Source organism: Protopterus annectens, chromosome 11.part0 (genome assembly GCF_019279795.1).
Source record: "Protopterus annectens isolate FY-2018-M chromosome 11.part0, PAN1.0, whole genome shotgun sequence".
Lineage (NCBI taxonomy): Eukaryota > Metazoa > Chordata > Ceratodontiformes > Protopteridae > Protopterus > Protopterus annectens.
Window position 1 is genome coordinate 1,376,573,926 of NC_056745.1, and position 24,521 is coordinate 1,376,598,446.

Consider the following 24,521-nt stretch of genomic DNA (forward strand, 5'->3'; position numbering starts at 1 on the left):
TTGATTCCTTTCAACTTAAGTTGCCTACTGCATGACTCTGAGCAAGTCAATTAGCCAGACATTGCCCCAGGGTTGCCCATAAAAACATATACTGGTGTCCAGTGGATTTAATAAATGTATTAAAAAAAAAGGTTAAACTGAGACTTCAGGTCTCCCACAGCAAACATTTTTTGAAGATTTTGGTGCATAGTTGCATAGAGTGATGTGTTCTATGGCGTATGAATACTTCGTGGAATGTTGGTCTGCCCACATTGTCCATCTCCAGCTTTGCACTCTCCTCTACAGCTCTCTTCCTTCTCATAGCTATACATTTTGCCTTTGGAAAACAAATACATGCAAAATAATTTTCATCCTGCAGTCTTAGGTTTGAGCCCTCTAGTCTCTACTTGCATAACGTGTGCCTCAGTGCATGTCATTTAACCAGACTGTGCTAGAAGGTTATAAAAGATGTTTTTGTCAGGCGAAATGGGAAGTTTAACTGAGTAAAAAAATGAAGTTAAACATCACTTGTTTGACAGCTATGAAAATTATTTCCTTGTCACTACTTCTGATTTCTCTGCACATGACTGCCCTTTCCATCCTTTTCCACCCCTAGTTCTGCCCCCATGATTGAATCCCAAAACAGCAGGATATTGTTCATTGGGTGAATGTTGCTACACTTATCTTGTTTCCTTAGAAGAATCAGAGCATGCTATTCAGTCTCTTTTTCTGAGCCAAACTCTAAGAGATAATGATTGATGTCACGATGTATGAATTTAAAACAGGAACAACCAGAAAAATATATGCCTGTTTCAACATTCTCATTTTTTCTAAACTGTACTATCATCCACCTTTCATTGCTGGGGCTGTATAATAATTGCAGTGGACTTGTAGTGCTAAAATGACACAGAAGCAATGATGGGTAGCCAAATTGTCAGTGACTTTATTGTAGTTAATATATCAGTGTCCAAGATAAAATGCCATTTGGCGTGCATGCCCAACACACAATGTTAACAATCACAGATATGTTTACATGTTCTGCAAATTTGGACTGCATCATATGATACAGAATGAAGGATATCTGCTAAGCACATTAATAGTGCATGCTTCATGATCACATTGTAGCTACATAAGATGTGAATCTTAGGTGGATGTACATTGTGGATACGTAAGATGGCGGTGCCTTGTACGGCAGTGGGCTCTTCAGCTCCCATTGTTTGTTTTGTGTTTTTTTGCTATTTTCTGTAGTTGGACCATTTTTTCTGGATCGCTGGTGGTTGAGTGTAGAGAGAAGGTGGCCATGGTATTGGTCAATTGGTAGATCAGTGGATCAGTTGGATGGTGGACTGTTGGGGTTTTCTCAGGTGGCTTGGAGTGATTGGAGTGGTGGAATGGTTGGCCTGGTCATGGCTGTTTGGGCCTGTGTGTGTGGAGAAATGAGCCAGGAGGAGTGGATGGCGGAGACATGGTGCTGGATGGTGTTGGAGGGTGCTGTGCCGGATCTGAATGGTTTGTGAAAGTAGAATTGAATTGTTGCTGGCAGAGAGGAGGTTGGTGTGGGAGTGGATGGTGGATGGAGACTGTGATCATAGAGACTGTGGTCACTGGCCTGGATGAGGCCAGATGGTGGAGACCCGACTGTCAGCTTGGATGTGGGCTGATCCGGACTTTTGAATCTCTGTTTTGTTGGATCGGTGGAACTGGACTGGGTCTTGCCGGTGTAAAGATGAAGCTTCAGTTGGCTGGGACTCTGTGTTATATGTGTGTATCTTGTTTATGTGATTTATGTGCTTGTGTTTTTGTTGTAATGGTCTGTGCTGTGTATCAATGAGCTAGAAAGAACATAATTTAATTCAGCTGTTCACTTTTTGGTTGTACAATCTCAATGACAATAAAGTTTTGCTTTGCTTGCTTTTGCTTTACTTTGCTTGTAATGCTTTCTTGAACAAGTCTGACATTTTTATTATGCATTTCGGCTCCACAAGAAGTGGCTTCAAGGCACCATCACAAGTTCATCACAAAATTGTCAACAATATTGCATTTCTAACCTGCTATTATCCAGCTTTGGATGGTGACCCCATTTGTTGCTTTCAGATATTTTGTTATTGTAGAAAAGACAGAACAGGGGGTCTGTTCTAGTTATACAATGTTTGTCATATTAGTAATTAATGTTTTTTTTTTCTCCTGTGTCATTTATGCAGCACAGTGGTCAAGTTATTTCCCCTGTTCTTTGGTGAGCCAGGGGTCTCAGAGGTCTGACTTCTTCCCATAGTACATGCTTTCCATTGGCAAGGATGGGCACACAATGACTGCATAGAAGGCATCTGTCATACAATATAAAACTAGGGAACCAGGGTTTGCGTGTACATTTTATATAACTGAACCACATCTGACATATGCAGTTCATGCATCTGCTGAGTACTACTTGGATTTGCTGACCTTTCTTAGTCTTATGAGACCTGATCTTCTGAGTGGTACTGCCACATGGGAAACTGTTGAGTCTGAATACAGCCTGAATCTTGCACCACACTCATCCTTATTTCCTTATTCTTATTTTAATACTCATTTTCATAGGAAACCACATATTAGTTTTGCCTGTGGTGTGGGGTAACATAATAAATAGCATGAACTCAGAAATGTCTCCCTCTAATTTATGTGTGGAGCATCTAAATCTATAGCCTAGGATACAGCTGGTGCTGTAGACTAATGGGGTAAAGCCCTAACTATGGGCCAGGTGGCCAAGGTTTATTAGCAGCTTTGGAGTCTAGGGTGCTTGCATGGGGGGATGGGTATGCCCATCCCATGGAAGAAGGTGTTGACTTAGGTGTTCCCTGTGGGGCGACATAGTCAACAGAGAGGAGAAGCTTTTGAATGTAACAGGTGAACAAAGAGGAGGGGAGAAATTAAAGCTAGTTCACAAAGAAAAACTCCCTTGGCAGAAGCTGTTAATGTCACAACCCCCCCCCCCAAACACCCTTAGTTTCCATTCTGGCCCCCAGCCATAGAGTGGAAATAATCCAGGGGTTGTAGGAGAGACTGGTAGATCTAGAAATGGGGTTACTGGAGTAACCTAGAGGGAATGAAGCAGAATGGGAACAAAAAACGAAAATTGTAGCACAACACAATCATTGCCAGCCATGCCTCAGAATCTCCTCCTACATAAATAGTGTACATTGTTTAAGAGAAAGTACAGGTTTGGGGCTCATTATTTAGGACACATGAATTATAATGGATTTTCACATCCTGCATCCTAAAATGATATACATGAAATGTGTGTGTGTGTGGAGGGGTTCATAATGATCTGCTGAAGAAAATATCTTGAATGGAAAATACAGCAAAACTTTCCATCACCCATAAGGTGAGGATCCCCACTCCAGAAGACTTAAATATATAGATATGTGTGTGTGTATATATATAAGAATATACTATCTTACTGCAGTGCTTAGAAGATGTCAAATGCAATTGTAATTAAAAAAGGAAATCATATCAGAAATAATCACATACACTTTTTAAGAATATACTGTGTTTGAGAAAAGTTTTATTTTTTCTGTTTTCCTTTCTCCTATGCAGAAGTCTGCACCCAGCCTATGGATGAAGGGTCTTGTTTCCAGTATACATTATCTTGGTATTACCACATGGAGGCAATTGAGTGCAGGCCATTTGTGTACGGAGGATGTAGTGGAAATGGTAATCGATTTGTGACCAAACAGGAATGTGAAGCCAGATGTAGCCCTTCAAAAAGAGGTAAACATCATCTTTATCATTTTACCTGGGTGTACTTTTATTAATGGTATGTGGGGAAGTTATTGATCAGTACTACTGTGTAGTCTTAAAAATTCAGAAGCTATAAAACATTGGCTGGTTATTGTATACACCGCAATGGTCTTCTATTGTAAAATTTTCTAAAGAAATAAAACATTCACTGATCATGATATATATATTGATATCTATCTATCTATCTATCTATCTATCTATCTATCTATATGAGATCTGGACACATGCTCGACTAGCATATGTCTGAATCACAAAACATTGAACACACATACATGAAAGCGCTTAACATCAAAAAGCGCTTCCATGTATGTATGCCTGTTTCGTAGATCGGACTTCAGTGCAGGTAAGGGAAAATTCCCTTTTCAACACTCTAGTGCGACCCCAGATTGAGAATAATAAAGTAGATGGGGTGTGGGGGGTGCAGGGGGGCAAAGCCCCCCCTGCAGAAACATAGATTTTTTTTTGAACTACACATACATGGAAGCGCTTTTCAATGTTAAGAGCTTTCATGTGTGTGTGTTCGATGTTTTGTGATTTGGACATATGCTAGTCGAGCATGTGTCCTAGTCCCATAAATATATATATATATATATATATATATATATATATATATATATATAAAGAGATCGTCTCTTCTGACATTCTCTTAAGACATAAAATATTTGCCGCTCATTTTATATACAATAGCGATTTTCTCTTGTGAAATTCTCTTAAGACATTAAAACTCAGCTAAAATAATAACGCTTTTTTCAACTGCTGTGAATCTCTAATAGTCTTAATGTAGCCAAAGGATTCTGAGGTCAAAAAAGAAAATATGAACATTCATATTTTCTTCATGAAATATGTTTCTGTTCTGACTTGGCTGAAGTGGAAATTATTATCTTTGCTTTCACATCAGAATGTTAAATTTTGTGCATAGAATTCCCCTAATGGGATATTCCATTTCTCTGAGGGGGCATAACCCAAGAAGCAGGAATATATGTGGAAAGGTTAGGGGTATATGGAAGGTACAGCCCCCTCCTACTGAGAGTACACGAGGGTTTGCCCCAGGGGAAAAAATTTTTCACTTGTATTTTAGGTGAGTTTAAATTTTTATGACTGTAATGATAATCTCTATTTTTGGGATAAAAATTACAACCATTTCTTGTAAACCCACCTAATATATGTTGAAGAACTGACTGCAATGACTGCATGCAATCATCAAATTGTATAAATCATGATGCATTTTATTTAAGCTGCTGTAAAATGAACTGTAGTAAATGTATGTAGCACAGTAAGAATAAGCTATCATTTGTTTTTTTAGGGAATACTGAGCTGTGTTTGTAACATTACCATTCTTAACTTGGTTATTATTGATAAACTCACCAAACTAGGCATCAACCCCTATATCACTAGGTTGGTTGCAAATTGGCTCACAGATAGAACACACAGTGTGAAAGTAGTGAACTACAAGTCAGACTCCGACCAATCACGAGTGGAGTCCCACAGGGATCGGTCCTGGGTTCTCTCCTGTTCGGCATCTACTTCTCAGAAGTCCAGGGCAACACAAAGGGACTCTGGCTGACCAAGTCTGAAGACGACTACAAGCTGGCAGCCTTTATTAACTCCCCAAGTGATGCAGATATCCTACAGAAAGGCCTCAATGAGACCAATCACTGGTGTCAAAACCATGACCTTAAGCTTAACGCCAAAATATGCGTCATCCCCTTTGGTAAAAACTTAGTTCCCACTAATTACCACATCGATGGGAGTCCACTGAACTCTTAAGGTGTTATAAGAGATCTGGGGACATGGGTTGACAGCAACCTCTTCGACCACCACATTGCCACTGTGGTCAGAAAGTACTTCTATGTGGCACATCTCATTACCAAGGGTTTTGCATCAAGGAAAAAAGAGGTCATTCTCTCTGTCTACTCTTCTCTCATTAGACCAATCTTCAAGTATAATGCCCCATTTGGCATGTACCTCACTAGACACCTGCAACAGCTGGAAAGGCCACAGAAATACCTCACGAAGAGGACACTAGGCACTAAACAATGTCCTACATGGACAGACTCAAGACTCTAGCTATTCTCTGCCTCATATCGCCTACTTAGAGGTGATCTCTGCTTGACTTACAAAGCCATGTCTGATCCAGCTCTGTTAGAAATGCTACAGCTAAAGAAATCCCAATCCCTCCACACCACATGCTCCAGATACCTCAACCTCATTACCACAATCAACAGAACATGCTGGAGGGACAGGTTCTTCACCCAGAGACTGCCCATGTTCTGGAATAGACTTCCCATGCATGTCAAGAAGAGCACCTCTCTGTTGCTCTTCAAGAGAAATCTTGATGAGTGGATAGGTAATAGAAAGTTCACCCCAGAGATCACTCCAGTGGCTCTACTTGATAAAGGCACTGGGAACTAATGTCGCGGGGCACAGTGCCAGGGCACTTCTATGAGATAGGATTGTAAAGGCTCCAGGGCCATTAGCCTAGTGCACACATATGAACCTATGGAATTTTATGTTCATACTATTATTTATTTATTTCCAATTAATTTACTAGGATGGTCTGACTGAGCTCAAAATAGATGTTTTAGTGAAGATTAGGGAGAAAAGCTCTAAAATTAAAATTATAAATAATACAAATAAAGATGCACATAAAAATACAAAATGTACAATATGCATATATACATTCACAAAATGGTATAAAAATAGTACAAAAAACTGTTTATGTAATCAGGATGAAACATGACAAATCAGATGGCATAGTACTGAAAGGATTTAGATAATGCAAATTATAGCATGGAGTTAAAACATGGTATATGTAAGGAGGTTAGAGTAGAATTACGTAAAATTAAAGTACATTAGACAAAAAAACACTTTACTGCAATGTACTAGATGTCTTCATTACAATTTATAAGCTTATTGATGACTGTTTATAGAAAATGCAAAAGTAGGATCAAGACAATCCATATGTATGTATAAGAATTACTGTATCCATTACATACACGTGCAGTGGAAGAGAAGCTTCAATTATGTTAACAATTTGCATGAGCATATTTATTAGTAATGTTTCAGTCATCATGTTCTTATTGTTTTTTTGTCTGTTATTCATAGAAGATTTATTTTACAACACAGCAATATACACATTGTGTTTATGAAGCAGTAACTTTTATCCAGCCAAGTGGTAAAGGATTTGATTTTCTTTTTGGTTCACTCAGTGTTGGAGCATTCAAAGCAAACTGACTGGATATATCTGTGATGATATGAGATAGTGCCATCTGTGCTAGGCAGAGCAGAGAAGTGCATATTTAACATATGCCAGCATACCTAGCTGGAGTTATGTAAAGAATGTTATGTCATTTGACTATCCCACTGATTTGTACAGATGCTTATGTTAAAATGTATTTGTAAAGCTGCTTGTGTTAAAAATGCATCAACAGTGGGTCCTGCTGGACAGAAAAGAGATATAGATGTATATCAGACAGTATTGTTATAACTGATTAAATGTATATGTTTTAAAAGAGAATTCTGGAAGGGAATTTCTGTTCATCTAATTTTGAAAAATAGATTGAAAATCAAATGTTTTGGTTTAGGCCATAAAGATTTTATCGTTCAGGTCTGATTGCAGCCAGACACAAAAATTTCTGGGAAAACCAGGACTAAGAATCTTACTTTATTGTCCTTAGGCATGAACTAATTGCTACCCTGGAAGGATGGAAGTTTTTGAAAGTGTTTTATAGCTTTCAGATGCTGTAACAGATCTTAGCAAAGCTCTGGGTGTATATTGTGCCAGAGTCAGTTGACCAGATGTGATGTCATTCTATAACCAGTACTGAAAGGATTTTTTAGATATTAGCGAGAGATATGATGGAATTCTTGCAGCAGCACTTTGTTTTTGGAACCTGACAAGAAAGATCTCTTAAAGATATCTCACACAACCAGACACCTCATCTTGCCTTGCTGTAGTAAGCAACTCAACACTCATCATCTTGCCTTGCTGTAGTAAGTAACTTAACTAGGGAACAGTAATTCTTTAGTCGGTCAGGAAAATATAGTGAGATTAGTTAAATACTGTTTTTCTGCATCTATGTGAATCTATCCAGCTGTGTTATTTTTTATATCTCCTGTGATTGAAACTCTGGTGTTTATTGTAACTATATACTCAGTATTCTCATGTTTATGATTTTATTATGTACTATTAAATATTTATATTCTTTCATTGTGGATGGTCTTTTAGACAATACTTTTAACATCTTAAGAGTACCTATGCTTATTTTAGTAGCACTGTGGCCCATCCTAAAAGCCTTGCTGCACTGGTCAAACTCTACCATTTGTGTTAATATTAATTTTACTCAGTATAATTGAGTACACTTGTAAGAGCCTTAGAGCAGCTGACTGGTGGCAGTGTAATTACCATATAGTCATAGCCAAAGGAGCACAGCTGATAAATCTGTGTCAGCCTTTCCCAGCTGTGTGTGTGTGTGTGTGTGTGTGTGTGTGTGTGTGTGTGTGTGTGTGTGTGTGTGTGTGTGTGTGTGCGTGTGTGTGTGTGTGAAAATCAAATATCCAAGTGTGTGTGGCAGCTACTTGTAACAGGGACACAGTGCTCCAAAGTGTTCAGTGTGGGGTCTTGTTGGGGGCCTGGAGAGAGAAAGAGAGAGTCCAGCGCCAGGTCTGGAGTGTGTTCCCTGTGTGCTCATAAGGGAAACTGTGCTTGGTGCAGAGAGCTGCATTTGAAAATACTGTGTGTATCCATTTTTGTCTCTAGTGGCCGTCCCTCAATGTTGTCAGTGGTAAGGATTGAGGATCCTTGATTAATGGCCCGGAGTAGGGACTGTCACAATATCTACAACTTTTTTAATTTTTTTATTGTAGAAGAAGAAGAAGAAGATTATATTATATTATATTATATTATATGATATGATGTTATATTATATTATATTATATTATATTATATTATATTATATTATATTATATTATATTATATTATATTATATTATTTATTTATTACATTTTGAGACAAACACTGATTTTTATTTTGATGCATAGATCAAGCACCAATTGTTTTCTTTTAGCCATTTCACTGAGACCAACTACTCACTTGTTGCTTCATACTGGATGGAAACTACTTGTAAACTATTTCATTGCCACATTACTTCATGCCATTTGCAGACTATTCTTTCATTTTTACATTACTTGCTATTGGTGCAAACCTGAGCATTGTAAGGAGTACAATCTCTGGGATGAATTATTTAGAATAGCTGACTTGGTAGTCATCTAGATAAAATTTAGAAAAAAATGATAAAGGAAATATAAGAGAACATGGTAACTACAGATGCAGCAGCTGAGGGCATAGTCCTCATCTTGTATCAATTCTGCAAATTAAAATGTAAAGGAGAAATGTCTAATGCTTAGAAAAGTTGCCCTGTTTTGAGTAAGCATACTTTAAACAGGCAATAATTTATCAGGGAGATTTGCTAGGATTGTTTTCTCCATATAAGAAATGCTTTAGGTCTACCCAATCAGCAATCTTGAACTGATTGTATTTCATTTTCTTTCTTTTTTCCCCAGAATACCCTACTGATATGTAATCACTCAGTTTTTGTAACCACTCAATGTTTCTCTTTCTCTGTTTGTTGTTTGATACTTGTCAGAATGGTCTGTGTACAGCAGAGACACTGTAGATGAGCCCCTAACCTCTATAAGTTTTTTTTTCAAACTATCATTTAGAAAGAATGCATACTGTGGGATCTGCAACTCCCTGTAAATAGGTAATAGCGTAGTTACAGTTATATACCTCCACATACATAAATAGGTACTAGCATAGTTACAGTTATATACCTCCACATATGTAAATAGGTACTAGCATAGTTACAGTTATGTACCTCCACATACATAAATAGGTACTAGCATAGTTACAGTTATATACCTCCACATATGTAAATAGGTACTAGCATAGTTACAGTTATATACCTCCACATATGTAAATAGGTACTAGCATAGTTACAGTTATGTACCTCCACATACGTAAATAGGTACTAGCATAGTTACAGTTATGTACCTCCACATACGTAAATAGGTACTAGCATAGTTACAGTTATATACCTCCACATACGTAAATAGGTACTAGCATAGTTACAGTTATGTACCTCCACATACGCAAATAGGTACTTGCATAGTTACAGTTATGTACCTCCACATACGTAAATAGGTACTAGCATAGTTACAGTTATGTACCTCCACATACGTAAATAGGTACTAGCATAGTTACAGTTATGTACCTCCACATACGTAAATAGGTACTAGCATAGTTACAGTTATATACCTCCACATATGTAAATAGGTACTAGCATAGTTACAGTTATGTACCTCCACATATGTAAATAGGTACTAGCATAGTTACAGTTATATACCTCCACATATGTAAATAGGTACTAGCATAGTTACAGTTATATACCTCCACATATGTAAATAGGTACTAGCATAGTTACAGTTATATACCTCTAAATATGTAAATAGGTACTAGCATAGTTAAAGTTGTATACCTCCACATACTGCAATCCCTTTTTTCTAGTTATAAATCATTTATATTTTGTGCGTTCTGTTAACCAGCATGGCTTGTGTTACAATGACCTCTTTTCAATAAATCATAAGCTTAGCCTAACTATGTCATGAGGTTTTTATATCAAGATTGAGCCTGTATTCATACCAACAAGTGTAACTGTTTGGTCTGTACTATCGTCAACTGTTGAACTGGCCAAATATCTGTCTGGTTTCTCTAATGCCCTTCCAGATCTGGAATGTCTGAGAAGGCTATTAACTCTGGATAGCTGATCTTCCATTAGGGACAGTTTTGCTCTACTATAGATATTGTATAGTATATAAATTATATTAGATAAATTAGATGTATGTATATACATACATATTATTACATTATTACATTTTTATATCCGAGGCCAGTTTGTCTAGTGATAGGATATATCCTTTCTACCTTAATTTTTGTTCCTCTTGGAACACTGCAACTATGAACAAATGATTGTATTGACTTATGATTGTGCCTATGTGTTTCTAACTTATGCTCCATTTTTCAATTTTCAATTTTTAGTGTGTGGTTTTACAGCGCTTTACTCATATACATCTTCTAAAAAATGGTTTTATTATTGTGAATCATTACTATAGCGACTATTTTTTCAAGAGAGTCTGATTTCTTCTTGTGTTTTGTGAACTAATTAACCCACGTTTAATTTACTTAATTTAATTTAATTTATTCTAGATTGATTGAGTGACTAATAGGATGTAAGGCTACTATTTAAGTACCCTTATGTACTGTGTTTATTTGTCTTCTGAGGAAGTTAGCTTTATGTTTGCAACGAAAAGTGTATGTTCACGTTTCGCACTTCAAGACGTGTATTGAATAAAGTGGTTTGTTTATTGGAGCGCTTTTTTGAAACCTGGTTCATTTTTCGCTGGTTTGTTTGCTTTGGAATTGTGTCTTGCTAGTTTTACCATGGAATCAGGTTCTGTGAGCACTTCTACATCCACTACGAATCAAAACGAGGGTGACGGGAGTCTTACTGCCCTGATCGAATTGCTTACGCAGAAAGTCGACCGACTTTCACAACACATGGATGAGGTTAACTGGCTTTCTCAACCTTTAACATCAACTGCTGGCCGGTTACATGAAGGAGTTTTGGCGCCGATAGGTCCAGCCAATAACTCGGGCACTTTTCAATGCATTAACAGACCTGGAACACAAGGAGATTCGGCGAATGCTTACGCTGGGGTAGGGTTAGAGAACCCACGGATTGTTGAGCGTGAACCGCTTTCTATTTGGGTTCATAAGTCTTTTACGTTTACTGGTTTGCAACCAAATAATATTCCACCCACAGCATCTGAGGTAAGCAACGATATTAACTCAAAACTTAGCTTATTTGATGAAAAACTTTTTAAAACATGGAAATTGCAGCTGGAAATTGCCTATTTTCGTGAGTGCATAAAACTAAAGATAGTTCCAAAAGGTTTGAGGCACTGGCAATTTCCTGTAGGATTGACTGAAGGTTCCCCATTTCATAGTGCACTCATAGCGCTATTCGACAGACATGGTATGGAACTACTTGACGTTTTTGTGTGTACTACCAAGAAATGGTTGATACCTTGCTGGGCATGTTAGAAACACTGGACAGATCAATTAAAACTGACATTAACTTTGGAAGGTACCAATTCGAATACGACAGATGTTTTTTAAGTATTGACGATCATCTGTCGAAAATGAATGGTACCAAGACTAAGAAAATCAATAGAGATTTGACAGACTATGGTGGGGGTAAAGCTTACCCCCACCCTCCTCAAACTTCTAATACAGCCCCTAACCAACATGTTAACTTGCACAATACTGAGACCCATTTTGGTCAGGAAGGGAGCTCTAATATGCAGCAACCTCAAACTGATATAGCACCCCAACATGAGTCAACACCTAACACTGATAACAGTGTTAGGAGAAGCGAGAGGTTAGCTCAGCAAGGAAACTATAAAGGAGCGAACAACTTGAGAGACCCAGCTAATCCAGATAGAACCAATGGTCTGGGTAACAACTCGAAAAGAATGGGAAACCAAAATTTTCGGAGTCCAGCCTCGAGTTCGAATTTCCAGAACAAGAGGAATATGAGGAACAGGAGGAAGAAGTGGTAGTAAGGGTCATAACTTCTACGGAACCCTTATTTGATTACCCAAAATGTACTGTTGTTACAAATTCAAAAGCTGACTTTAAGATTTTCAACTACACTAGTCTTTCCATATGTAATGAAATGGTGGATTTACTGAGTAGGGGCTATACCTTTGTGCCAACTACTACTTTCAATATAGCTCATACATTAATAGACTTGAAATTATTCACTAGGAAGTTAAATTTATTATTTTTGATGGGGGGAGACTTCAGTGAAAGATCTGATTTTTTTGTGTCTAGTGTCTATAACCCCCCTCTCCACCCTTCATTAATATTATTCGAAAGAATTATGGAAATAGACCTGTGGAACTTGAAGGAAATTAAAAATAGGTATAACTATAATATGACAAGAGAAGAAAGAGTGTTACTTAACCTATTAAAGCAAGCACCCATTCGCGTAATGAAACCTGATAAAGGTGGAGGGTTGACTATAATGTTCAACAGTGACTACATAAACAGAATGACAATGATTTTGGGAAGTAACACTTATTCTAAATCTTCCTTGAATGAAATGAATTTAGCATTTAGCAGAATTAGGTCCCTATATGAGGAACTGTTCATTGAAAGTAGGATTGACAACGATATGTATAACTACTTACAACAACCACGTGTAAAAACACCGGTATTATTTGGGATCCCCAAAGTCCATAAAAACCTGGATGATCCACCTATGAGGCCATTGGTCGATGGTAGGAATAGCATGACCTATACCTGTGCAAAGGTGATAGACAAAATTCTTCAAAAATACATTAAGTTAGAAAAGCAGATTTCAAAAGACTCATGGTCTTTTCTTAAATCTATCAACGACCTACAATTTTCAAGTACGGGATTTTTTGTCACAGTTGATGTTAAAGACCTTTACTCGTGTATACCACATAGTAAAGCAATAGAATGGGTCAGTGACATGTTGAGAATATTAGGGGCACCTATTAGTGAAATCCAACTCGTTGGAGAACTAATAGATACAGTCCTCTCCTATAACTTTATACTGTTTAATAAAGAAATTTTCCATCAGAAGTTCAGGGTCGCCATGGGGTCCCCGTGTGGTGCCAGTATTGCAAACCTAGTAATGGCACATTGGGAGAGGAATATTGTATTGGAGAATGAGAGTATTAAAGATAATTTAGTCTTTTATACCAGATTTCTAGATGACATTTTTATGTTTTATGAAGGCCAATCAGATGGTATAGATAATCTTATGACACTGTTTAATAGTAGTACTGACTTTTTAGAGTTTACATTCAAATACAGTAAAGATTCCATCAACTATTTGGATATTGACTTGAAAAAGGATTATGTTAATGAAAGATTTGTTTCTACTATTTATAGGAAGGAGACATATTCAAACACGTTCCTTCACTTTTCAAGTAGCCACCCAACTTATCAGAAAAAAGCGGTCATTAAAGGCCAATTAGTTAGGGCGGCAAGGATGATAACAAGGGACATTGATTTTATTGAGGAATGTAAACTCCTTGAAAAGTTTTTTCTCCAGAGAGGTTATCCCAGTGAATTTATTTGTAATATAAACACTGAAGTTAAGAATAAGAGATGGGAAGGAATTTACCTTCCAATATTGGGAACATTACCAGTAGAAAATGATCATTTAGTACAAATGACAGAGAATGAAGTAAAAGTACCATTCTTTTGTAGTTTTATTACTTGTTTCAACTTGGATGCGTTTGATATTAAGAACATCTTGAGTAAGAATTGGCATCTATTAACGTTGGATAGTAATTGGAGGGGCTTGCTACCGGATAAGCCAAGAATAGTTTACAAATGAGGTCTGAATTTTAAAGAAATTTTACAATTCAAGGACACTAACACCACAATAAATGCAGGAATGTTCAAATGTAATATGTGTAACTATTGTAAGTTTATTGAAGAAGGTTGCACCTTTACAATAAGGAACCATACTTATAAAATAAAAAATAAATTTAACTGCGGTAGCCGTCAGGTAGTTTATATGGCTAAATGTGTAAAGTGTGCAGCCTTCTATATTGGTAAAACCGACAGAAAGTTACACAAAAGGATTTATGAGCATACCTATAGCATTAATAGGGAGAAGTTAGAAAATGCCCTTGCTAGACATTGTCACTTGAATGAAAGTCATTCCTTTAAATTTAAAATTATTGACCAGGTTGCTGAAGACCCCAGAGGCATGTATGAGCCATTAAAATTGGAAAGGAAAGAACTTATTTGGCAATTGGCAACAAATGCCAATCAGTTTCCTGGAATTAATGAAATGTCTTCTATTAAATGCATCTTAAGACTTAAGAATCTGGAAAGATAATGTTTGACCCGTTTTGAATATTTTAAACATTTCAAATATCTTAAAAAAATTTTTAAAAATATTTTAAATATGTTGAATATTTTAAGATTATATTATAGTAATATTAAAATAAATTAATTAAATAGTTATAAGAATATGTTTAGTTAATTATGTTACATGGTTATTTGATTTTGTATATGCACATTTTATATATATCTTTTTATATACATTTATACATACTTACATATAATTTCATATGTTAATGTATTTAAATTAAATTAAATTAAATTAATATTTTGTAGTATATACATACATATTATTACATTATTACATTTTTATATTCGAGGCCAGTTTGTCTAGTGATAGGATATATCCTTTCTACCTTAATTTTTGTTCCTCTTGGACCACTGCAACTATGAACAAATGATTGTAATGACTTATGATTGTGCCTATGTGTTTCTAACTTATGCTCCATTTTTCAATTTTCAATTTTTAGTGTGTGGTTTTACAGCGCTTTACTCATAAACATCTTCTAAAAAATGGTTTTATTAGAGTGAATCGTTACTATAGCGACTATTTTTTCAAGAGACTCTGATTTCTTCTTGTGTTTTGTGAACTAATTAACCCACGTTTAATTTACTTAATTTAATTTAATTTATTCTAGATTGATTGAGTGACTAATAGGATGTAAGGCTACTATTTAAGTACCCTTATGTACTGTGTTTATTTGTCTTCTGAGGAAGTTAGCTTTATGTTTGCAACGAAAAGTGTATGTTCACGTTTCGCACTTCAAGACGTGTATTGAATAAAGTGGTTTGTTTATTGGAGCGCTTTTTTGAAACCTGGTTCATTTTTCGCTGGTTTATATTATACTTCAACAATTTATATCAGTTATATCAGATATATCAGAAGCAAACTTGCAACATAGCGTATCATTCCTAGGAAGATCTGTAATTCTTGTTTTTTTTTTTTTTTTGGAATTTGTCTAATTGCTCTTTGTATAACAGTCTTCAGTCCTTTTGAAATTGGATATGCCCTATGGTATGGGTTTCAGTCATGTCACATCTGCTTTATATTTATTCAAATTTAAATTGAAACACTGCTATTTTAGAGAGTTTAATACCTTTAGCAATTGTTTTCATGGTCTTTTTTTTATCTGGTGCCATGCTAACAGCTTGTCAGTTATGTTATTTACCTAGTCGAGTACCGCTCAAGCTTGTGAAATAGTAAATAGAAGTCTAAGTCTGCACTATCCTAATGTTATATTAAAAAAATACAATTTGGTGCTTTCGTCATCCATCTTTATTTATGTATAGTACTAAAGTGAATGTAACATTTGGTGCTGTTGAGACCTCTTTCTAAGCTGTAAGCAATGTGCAATGCTCTCTTTCAATTACTTTATTCAGAACTTACGAATCAATTGAAATGTGAGTCATCTCTTGGTATACGCCAGCAGCAATACTATTCACCCACTCTGTTGCCTGCCTGTTTTTCTTGATGACACCTAAGCATTCCATTCACTTTAATTTTGTCTCAGTTCTCCACCTGAGAAAAACTGGCACTTTCCTTGGAGCGTGTCACTAACATAGCATCAGGATGTATTTGAATGTGACAGTTTTGTAGCAAATTTCTTAAGCTCGTTAAATCATCACAGTCATGAAAGATAATTATTGCTATGGCTTTTCAAAATATTAGAGGCATTTCTGCAACTTTGTGAGTGTTCCTGAATGCATTCACTTTGTTTTTACATTATGAATTTGTTTTACTATTCCTAGCTTTTCACCATCTGAAATTTTAGAACTTACTTCTTTAATTGCTACAGTCTATACCAACATCCTAAACTTTTTATTTTATATTTACAAATCACTATCTTTCAAAGGAATTACCTCACTTGGTGCCATGAGTGTTGAAAATATGTTGGGAACTCTTGTTTCATAACCCTGATGTTTCAAAGCATCTTCAAATATATTATATGTTAAACCCACATCTAATTTAAATTAATCACATTATTAATTCTCAAGAGTCATTGCTAAGAGTCTGATTTGTATCTCAGCTCCCCTGATTTGGACACTGTCACCTCATATAATTTAATACCTCAATGCAAATTCAGTATGCTTATCAACATTATCAATGATGCAACAGGAAGCACATTCAACTTTAATGTTGAAGGCTGAGGGTTCTATTCCTACACAGGCAGATGGATTGCTGACACTGCAGTGCAGCATATTATGGCCTATTTCTGATACCTGATTCTTTCCTCTAAGGGGAAAAATGAGCCTCAGAGTCATATAATAATTAACGAATGAGTGGGGCACAGGTCAGCGAGAGAACATATGTGCCAGTGGCTGTCCCTGAGGAGGAACAAATGATTTGACTGGTGCTTAGACTTGGGAAGGTGTGTTGAACATTATCAGGACCTAAAAAATAAAAAATGAGGAAGGTATTGTCCATTATGAATTGCACATTTAAGATTAGTAGTGCAGCATGCTGACATAATTAGGGAAAATAGATTTGATTAGTATAGAATACAAGTTATAAATCTGTAAATCAACTCCCTGCACCATATAGCAATAAATGCTAACCATTATAAGAAAACAAACATTTATTTTGTATAGTAGTCCTTAGAGTAGTGTTATAGAAACCACAGTATAAGAAAAGGCAAGAACTTATGTGTTTATGGTGTGGAGCTTCCTGATTGTTTTGCACATAGGATTAAGTTAAGAATTTTAGTAGCACTGTGGCCCATCCTAAAAGCCTTGCTGCACTGGTCAAACTCTACCATTTGTGTTAATATTAATTTTACTCAGTATAATTGGGTACACTTGTAAGAGCCTTAGAGCAGCTGACTGGTGGCAGTGTAATTACCATATAGTCATAGCCGAAGGAGTACAGCTGATAAATCTGTGCCAGCCTTTCCCAGCTCTGTGTGTGTGTGTGTGTGTGTGTGTGTGTGTGTGTGTGTGTGTGTGTGTGTGTGTGTGTGTGTGTGTGTGTGTGTGCGTGTGCGTGTGTGAAAATCAAATATCCAAGTGTGTGTGGCAGCTACTTGTAACAGGGACACAGTGCTCCAAAGTGTTCAGTGTGGGGTCTTGTTTGGGGCCTGGAGAGAGAGAGAGAGAGTCCAGCCCCAGGTCTGGAGTGTGTTCCCTGTGTGCTCGTAAGGGAAACTGTGCTTGGTGCAGAGAGCTGCATTTGAAAATACTGTGTGTATCCATTTTTGTCTCTAGTGGCCGTCCCTCAATGTTGTCAGTGGTGAGGATTGAGGATCCTTGATTAATGGCCCGGAGTAGGGACTGTCACAATATCTACAACTTTTTTAAATTTTTTATTGTAGAAGAAGAAGAAGAAGAAGATTATATTATATTATATTATATTATATTATATTATATTATATTATATTATATTATATTATTTATTTATTACGTTTTGAGACAAACAATGATTTTTATTTTGATGCATAGATCAAGCACCAATTGCTTTCTTTTAGCCATTTCACTGAGGCCAACTATTCACTTGCTGCTTCATACTGGATGGAAACTACTTGTAAACTATTTCATTGCCACATTACTTCATGCCATTTGCAGACTATTCTTTCATTTTTACATTACTTGCTATTGGTGCAAACCTGAGCATTGTAAGGAGTACAATCTCTGGGATGAATTATTTAGAATAGCTGACTTGGTAGTCATCTAGATAACATTTAGAAAAAAATGATAAAGGAAATATAAGAGAACATGGTAACTACAGATGCAGCAGCTGAGGGCATAGTCCTCAACTTGTATCAATTCTGCAAATTAAAATGTAAAGGAGAAATGTCTAATGCTTAGAAAAGTTGCCCTGTTTTGAGTAAGCATACTTTAAACAGGCAATACTTTATCAGGGAGATTTGGTAGGATTGTTTTTTCCATATAAGAAATGCTTTAGGTCTACCCAATCAGCAATCTTGAACTGATTGTATTTCATTTTCTTTTTTTTCCCCCAGAATACCCTACTGATATGTAACCACTCAGTTTTTATAACCACTCAATGTTTCTCTTTCTCTGTTTGTTGTTTGATACTTGTCAGAATGGTCTCTGTACAGCAGAGACACTGTAGATGAGTCCCTAACCTCTACAAGTTTTTTTTTTCAAACTGTCATTTAGAAAGAATGCATACTGTGGGATCTGCAACTCCCTGTAAATAAGTACTAGCGTAGTTACAGTTATATACCTTCACATACGTAAATAGGTACTAGCACAGCTACAGTTATATACCTCCACATATGTAAATAGGTACTAGCATAGTTACAGTTATATACCTCCACATATGTAAATAGGTACTAGCATAGTTACAGTTATGTACCTCCACATACGTAATTAGGTACTAGCATAGTTACAGTTATATACCTCCACATATGTAAATAGGTACTAGCATAGTTACAGTTATATACCTCCACATATGTAAATAGGTACTAGCATAGTTACAGTTATGTACCTCCACATACGTAAATAGGTACTAGCATAGTTACAGTTACGTACCTCCACATACGTAAATAGGTACTAGCATAGTTACAGTTATATACTTCCACATATGTAAATAGGTACTAGCATAATTACAGTTATGTACCTCCACATACGTAAATAGGTACTTGCATAGTTACAGTTATGTACCTCCACATACGTAAATAGGTACTAGCATAGTTACAGTTATGTACCTCCACATACGTAAATAGGTACTAGCATAGTTACAGTTATGTACCTCCACATACGTAAATAGGTACTAGCATAGTTACAGTTATATACCTCCATATATGTAAATAGGTACTAGCATAGTTACAGTTATGTACCTCCACATATGTAAATAGGTACTAGCATAGTTACAGTTATATACCTCCACATATGTAAATAGGTACTAGCATAGTTACAGTTATATACCTCCACATACATAAATAGGTACTAGCATAGTTACAGTTATATACCTCCAAATATGTAAATAGGTACTAGCATAGTTACAGTTATGTACCTCCACATATGTAAATAGGTACTAGCATAGTTACAGTTATATACCTCTAAATATGTAAATAGGTACTAGCATAGTTAAAGTTGTATACCTCCACATACTGCAATCCCTTTTTTCTAGTTATAAATCATTTATATTTTATGTGTTCTGTTAACCAGCATGGCTTGTGTTACAATGACCTCTTTTCAATAAATCATAAGCTTAGCCTAACTATGTCATGAGGTTTTTATATCAAGATTGAGCCTGTATTCATACCAACAAGTGTGACTGTTTGGTCTGTACTATCGTCAGCTGTTGAACTGGCCAAATATCTGTCTGGTTTCTCTAATGCCCTTCCAGATCTGGAATGTCTGAGAAGGCTATTAACTCTGGATAGCTGACCTTCCATTAGGGACAGTTTTGCTCTACTATAGATTTTCTTGGATGCAAGATTCGAAGATACTCTGTCTCTCTGTAACCCTTGGCTGTCACAGTTCTCCCCTTCTCAATGCCTCTGGAGCAGTGCTAATTATTATGTTTCTGGTCACTCCTTCCTTACACTTTACTGTTATTTGCCTTCTACAGATGTCTGAAATTACTCCTATCCAAATTTCCTTCTTCAACAAGAATTACATAGGATCTTGATATGACTGATCTAGTAACAACTTTAACTTCAGACTGTAAGTCTTTCTGTGTCTTCATGTTTTTACCGTTATCTTTGACTTGAATTCTACAAGCATTTTGTAGTCTCAGTCACAATAGTATTCCTGTCTTCGCTTATATCTCTCCCCATTTCTTTTACTTTGTACTCACACTCAGGCTTTTGTAATGTATTTTAAGTAGTTACTCCTTTTTATCTTTCTGCTCATGAAACATTTAACTGGTGAGTGACCAAATCCTTGCAAAAGAGTCGTTTTCTTTTCCAAAATTGTGAGATGGGAGTCCTCTGAGCTTTTTGATATAGGTGTTTCTCTGGAGGTTTTTCATTGTTTGGATAGTTATCTCCCCTTGTCTATTAGTTTTGCAAACATTGTAGACCAGATGATATATGACTGAACTCCCATTCAAGCTCAAAGTTTGCAAACTCCTGACATTAGTGAAATGGAACAGTGACAGATGTGACAAAATCGGGTATCCTCTAGCTCACAAATATCGACTATAATGCATTAATCATGCTGTTTTATCAGTCAGTGTGATGATCACATGCATCTTGGAACAATACTCAATGTATACATCATAGCTCCTCCGACCTGAATAAATCTGTGCCACTCTGTTCCATGGATGAGCTGGCAATAGGTCTGATAATCCTTCTTTCTTTGGACTCTTGCTGGGGTATGAACTGCACAGGATACTAATAAGCACTTTCTCTGAGTCTTTACTAGCCAGGATTTTATATCCTGTGCACTTTCTTTGCAATTTACTATTGCTAGATGCAGTGAATGTACTCTGTCAAACATTTGTGTTCTCAGCTTGTTGGAAACTATCATTCTGCCAACTTTGAACATTAAGTATTGGCTACAACTTAGTTCTTCCTTTAAGGAACAATAAAACTAACTCTTTTTCCTTACACCATAATACATTCTTTAATTGACATAATTTCTAAGTCAATTACTCTACATATTTGGATTTGTTTTTAATTTTTCCTCTGTCATTGGTCATTATAGAATTTCTCAAATCTCTAGTTGTTTTTCTAACTGTTCTTTGCACTTCATAGCCAACAAAATCCACAAAACATATTTGTTATGTTCAGTTCTTTGCCTGGTTGATATTTTAATTTATCATAGTTATACAGATCAGCAACATCCCCTGCAATTCCAGAGGTACATTATACAAAGACATTTTGAATGTGTTTTTCAGGCTGTACTTTTTTGCCATGCATCTGTTCAAGAACTGTTTCACATTATAGCCATATGCTATTGCTAATAATTCCTTTTTTTAATCTGAGCATATCTCATTTAAATTAGAAAACAATCTAGACTTATAGGCAACTGGACAACTGTCTTGTTGAAGTACAATTCCAATATGATTTGGATAGACTTCTACATAAAACACAATTGGCTTATTCACACCATACCAATGTAAAGTCAAGGTTTCTGGAACTAGTTAATTGACTATCTCAAAGATCTTTTTTTTTGTGCTTAATGCTATTCCCAGGTTATATTATACTTCAACAATTTATATCAGTTATATCAGATATATCAGGAGCAAACTTGCAACATAGCGTATCATTCCTAGGAAGATCTGTAATTCTTGTTTTTTTTTTTTTTTTTGGAATTTATCTAATTGCTCATTCTATAACAGTCTTCAGTCTTCTGAAATTGGATATGCCCTATGCTATGGGTTTCAGTCATATCACATCTGCTTTATATTTATTCAAATTTAAATTGAAACACTGCTATTTTAGAGAGTTTAATACCTGTAGCAATTGTTTTCATGGTCTTTTTTTTATCTGGTGCCATGCTAACAGCTTGGCAGTTATGTATTTACCTAGTCGAGTACCGCTCAAGCTTGTGAAATAGTAAATAGAAGTCTAAGTCTGCACTATCCTAATGTTATATTAAAAAAATACAGTTTGGTGCTTTCGTCATCCATCTTTACTTATGTATAGTACTAAAGTGAATGTAACATTTGGTGCTGTTGAGACCTGTTTCTAAGCTGTAAGCAATGTGCAATGCTCTCTTTCAATTACTTTATTCAGAACTTACGAATCAATTGAAATGTGAGTCATCTCTTGTTATACGCCAGCAGCAATACTATTCACCCACTCTGTTGCCTGCCTGTTTTTCTTGATGACACCTAAGCATTCCATTCACTTTAATTTTGTCTCAGTTCTCCACCTGAGAAAAACTGACACTTTCCTTGGAGCGTGTCACTAACATAGCATCAGGATGTATTTGAATGTGACACTTTTGTAGAAAATTTCTTAGGCTCGTTAAATCATCACAGTCATGAAAGATAATTATTGCTATGGCTTTTCAAAATATTAGAGGCATTTCTGCAACTTTGTGAGTGTTCCTGAATGCATTCACTTTGTTTTTACATTATGAATTTGTTTTACTATTCCTAGCTTTTCACCATCTGAAATTTTAGGAGAACTTACTTCAATTGCTACAGTCTATACCAGCATCCTAAACTTTTTCTTTTATATTTACAAATCACTATCTTTCAAAGGAATTACCTCACTTGGTGCCATGAGTGTTGAAAATATGTTGGGAACTCTTGTTTCATAACCCTGATGTTTCAAAGCATCTTCAAATATATTATATGTTAAACCCACATCTAATTTAAATTAATCACATTATTAATTCTCAAGAGTCATTGCCAAGAGTCTGATTTGTATCTCAGCTCCCCTGATTTGGACACTGTCACCTCATATAATTTAATACCTCAATGAAAATTCAGTATGCTTATCAGCATTATCAATGATGCAACAGGAAGCACACTCACCTTTAATGTTGAAGGCTGAGGGTTCTATTCCTACACAGGCAGATGGATTGCTGACACTGCAGTGCAGCATATTATGGCCTATTTCTGATACCTGATTCTTTCCTCTAAGGGGAAAAATGAGCTTCAGAGTCATATAATAATTAACGAATGAGTGGGGCACAGGTCAGCGAGAGAACATATGTGCCAGTGGCTGTCCCTGAGGAGGAATAAATGGTTTGACTGGTGCTTAGACTTGGGAAGGTGTGTTGAACATTATCAGGACCTAAAAAATAAAAAATGAGGAAGGCATTGTCCATTATGAATTACACATTTAAGATTAGTAGTGCAGCATGCAGAGATAATTAGGGGAAATAGATTTGATTAGTATAGAATACAAGTTATAAATCTGTAAATCAACTCCCTGCACCATATAGCAATAAATGCTAACCATTATAAGAAGACAAACATTTATTTTGTATAGTAGTCCTTAGAGTAGTGTTATAGAAACCACAGTATAAGAAAAGGCAAGAACTTATGTGTTTATGGTGTGGAGCTTCCTGATAGTTTTGCACATAGGATTAAGTTAAGAATTGAGCTGTAGCTGGGGCGACTGGTGCCAGTACTAAAGAACTGTATTTATTTTATTTATTTACACTTTGTTAACTGGGTTAGATCTAATATTTGAATGGCCTCTTTTCAGAGGAAACCAAAGGACGGATTCATATTGAGTAATTGAAAATTTGGCAGAGAACTGGGGATACTTTCCATATTCGTTTCCTATTTGCAAGCCAGTGGATGACAACAGGAAGGATTAAGACTGGAGAGAAGGAGTACAAGGAGTGCTGCAATCTGTAGCAGGGCAAAGAACAATCTGTGGAAAAAAATTCTAAAGAGAGGTGAGAAGAGCATGCATTTACAACAGTTACAGAGGGAGGGAGGAAAATTCTGTTTTATGTTATCGATGAGTGAAAATGATCTGAAGGACAGTGTTGCCATTTCATCGTCACAGGCTATTGAATTGGTCAAGAAAAGTTAAGCAGGGGGAAGCAGAAGTTTGGAAGATGTTTTGAGGGGGAAGGTGAACCACAAACACAAGAGAATTCACACCACAGGAGGTGGAAAAGGAACTGCCTGTAAAGAGAACATATGTAGCAGAGGCAGCTATAAAGAAAAGGGCATTGTTGTAGAACAGTACTTCCCTGGTCAGTCTGCGCAGAAGTGGGTGTGCCATGTGTGATAGACATGCCAAGTAGCTGTGATGTCATATGCAGATGATGCATGTCTGACTGCCATGCAGATTTGACAGTGAAATCATCCATACATTGGTTGATTTACACATCTGTCAATCACCCACTTAAATTTGTGAGTGTTCAATGAATTAAA

General features: G+C 36.2%; 1 protein-coding gene across 1 annotated transcript in view; it reads left to right on the plus strand.

The window, feature by feature from the left end:
* The window catches only part of LOC122815075, a 3,014,144-nt gene that overhangs the window by 2,848,045 nt on the left and 141,578 nt on the right, over positions 1 to 24,521 (plus strand). Inside the window, exon 107 of the mRNA XM_044087319.1 lies at positions 3,550 to 3,723. Coding sequence (XP_043943254.1) covers positions 3,550 to 3,723 — 174 coding nt within the window. The remainder of the gene's footprint in view (positions 1 to 3,549; positions 3,724 to 24,521) is intronic.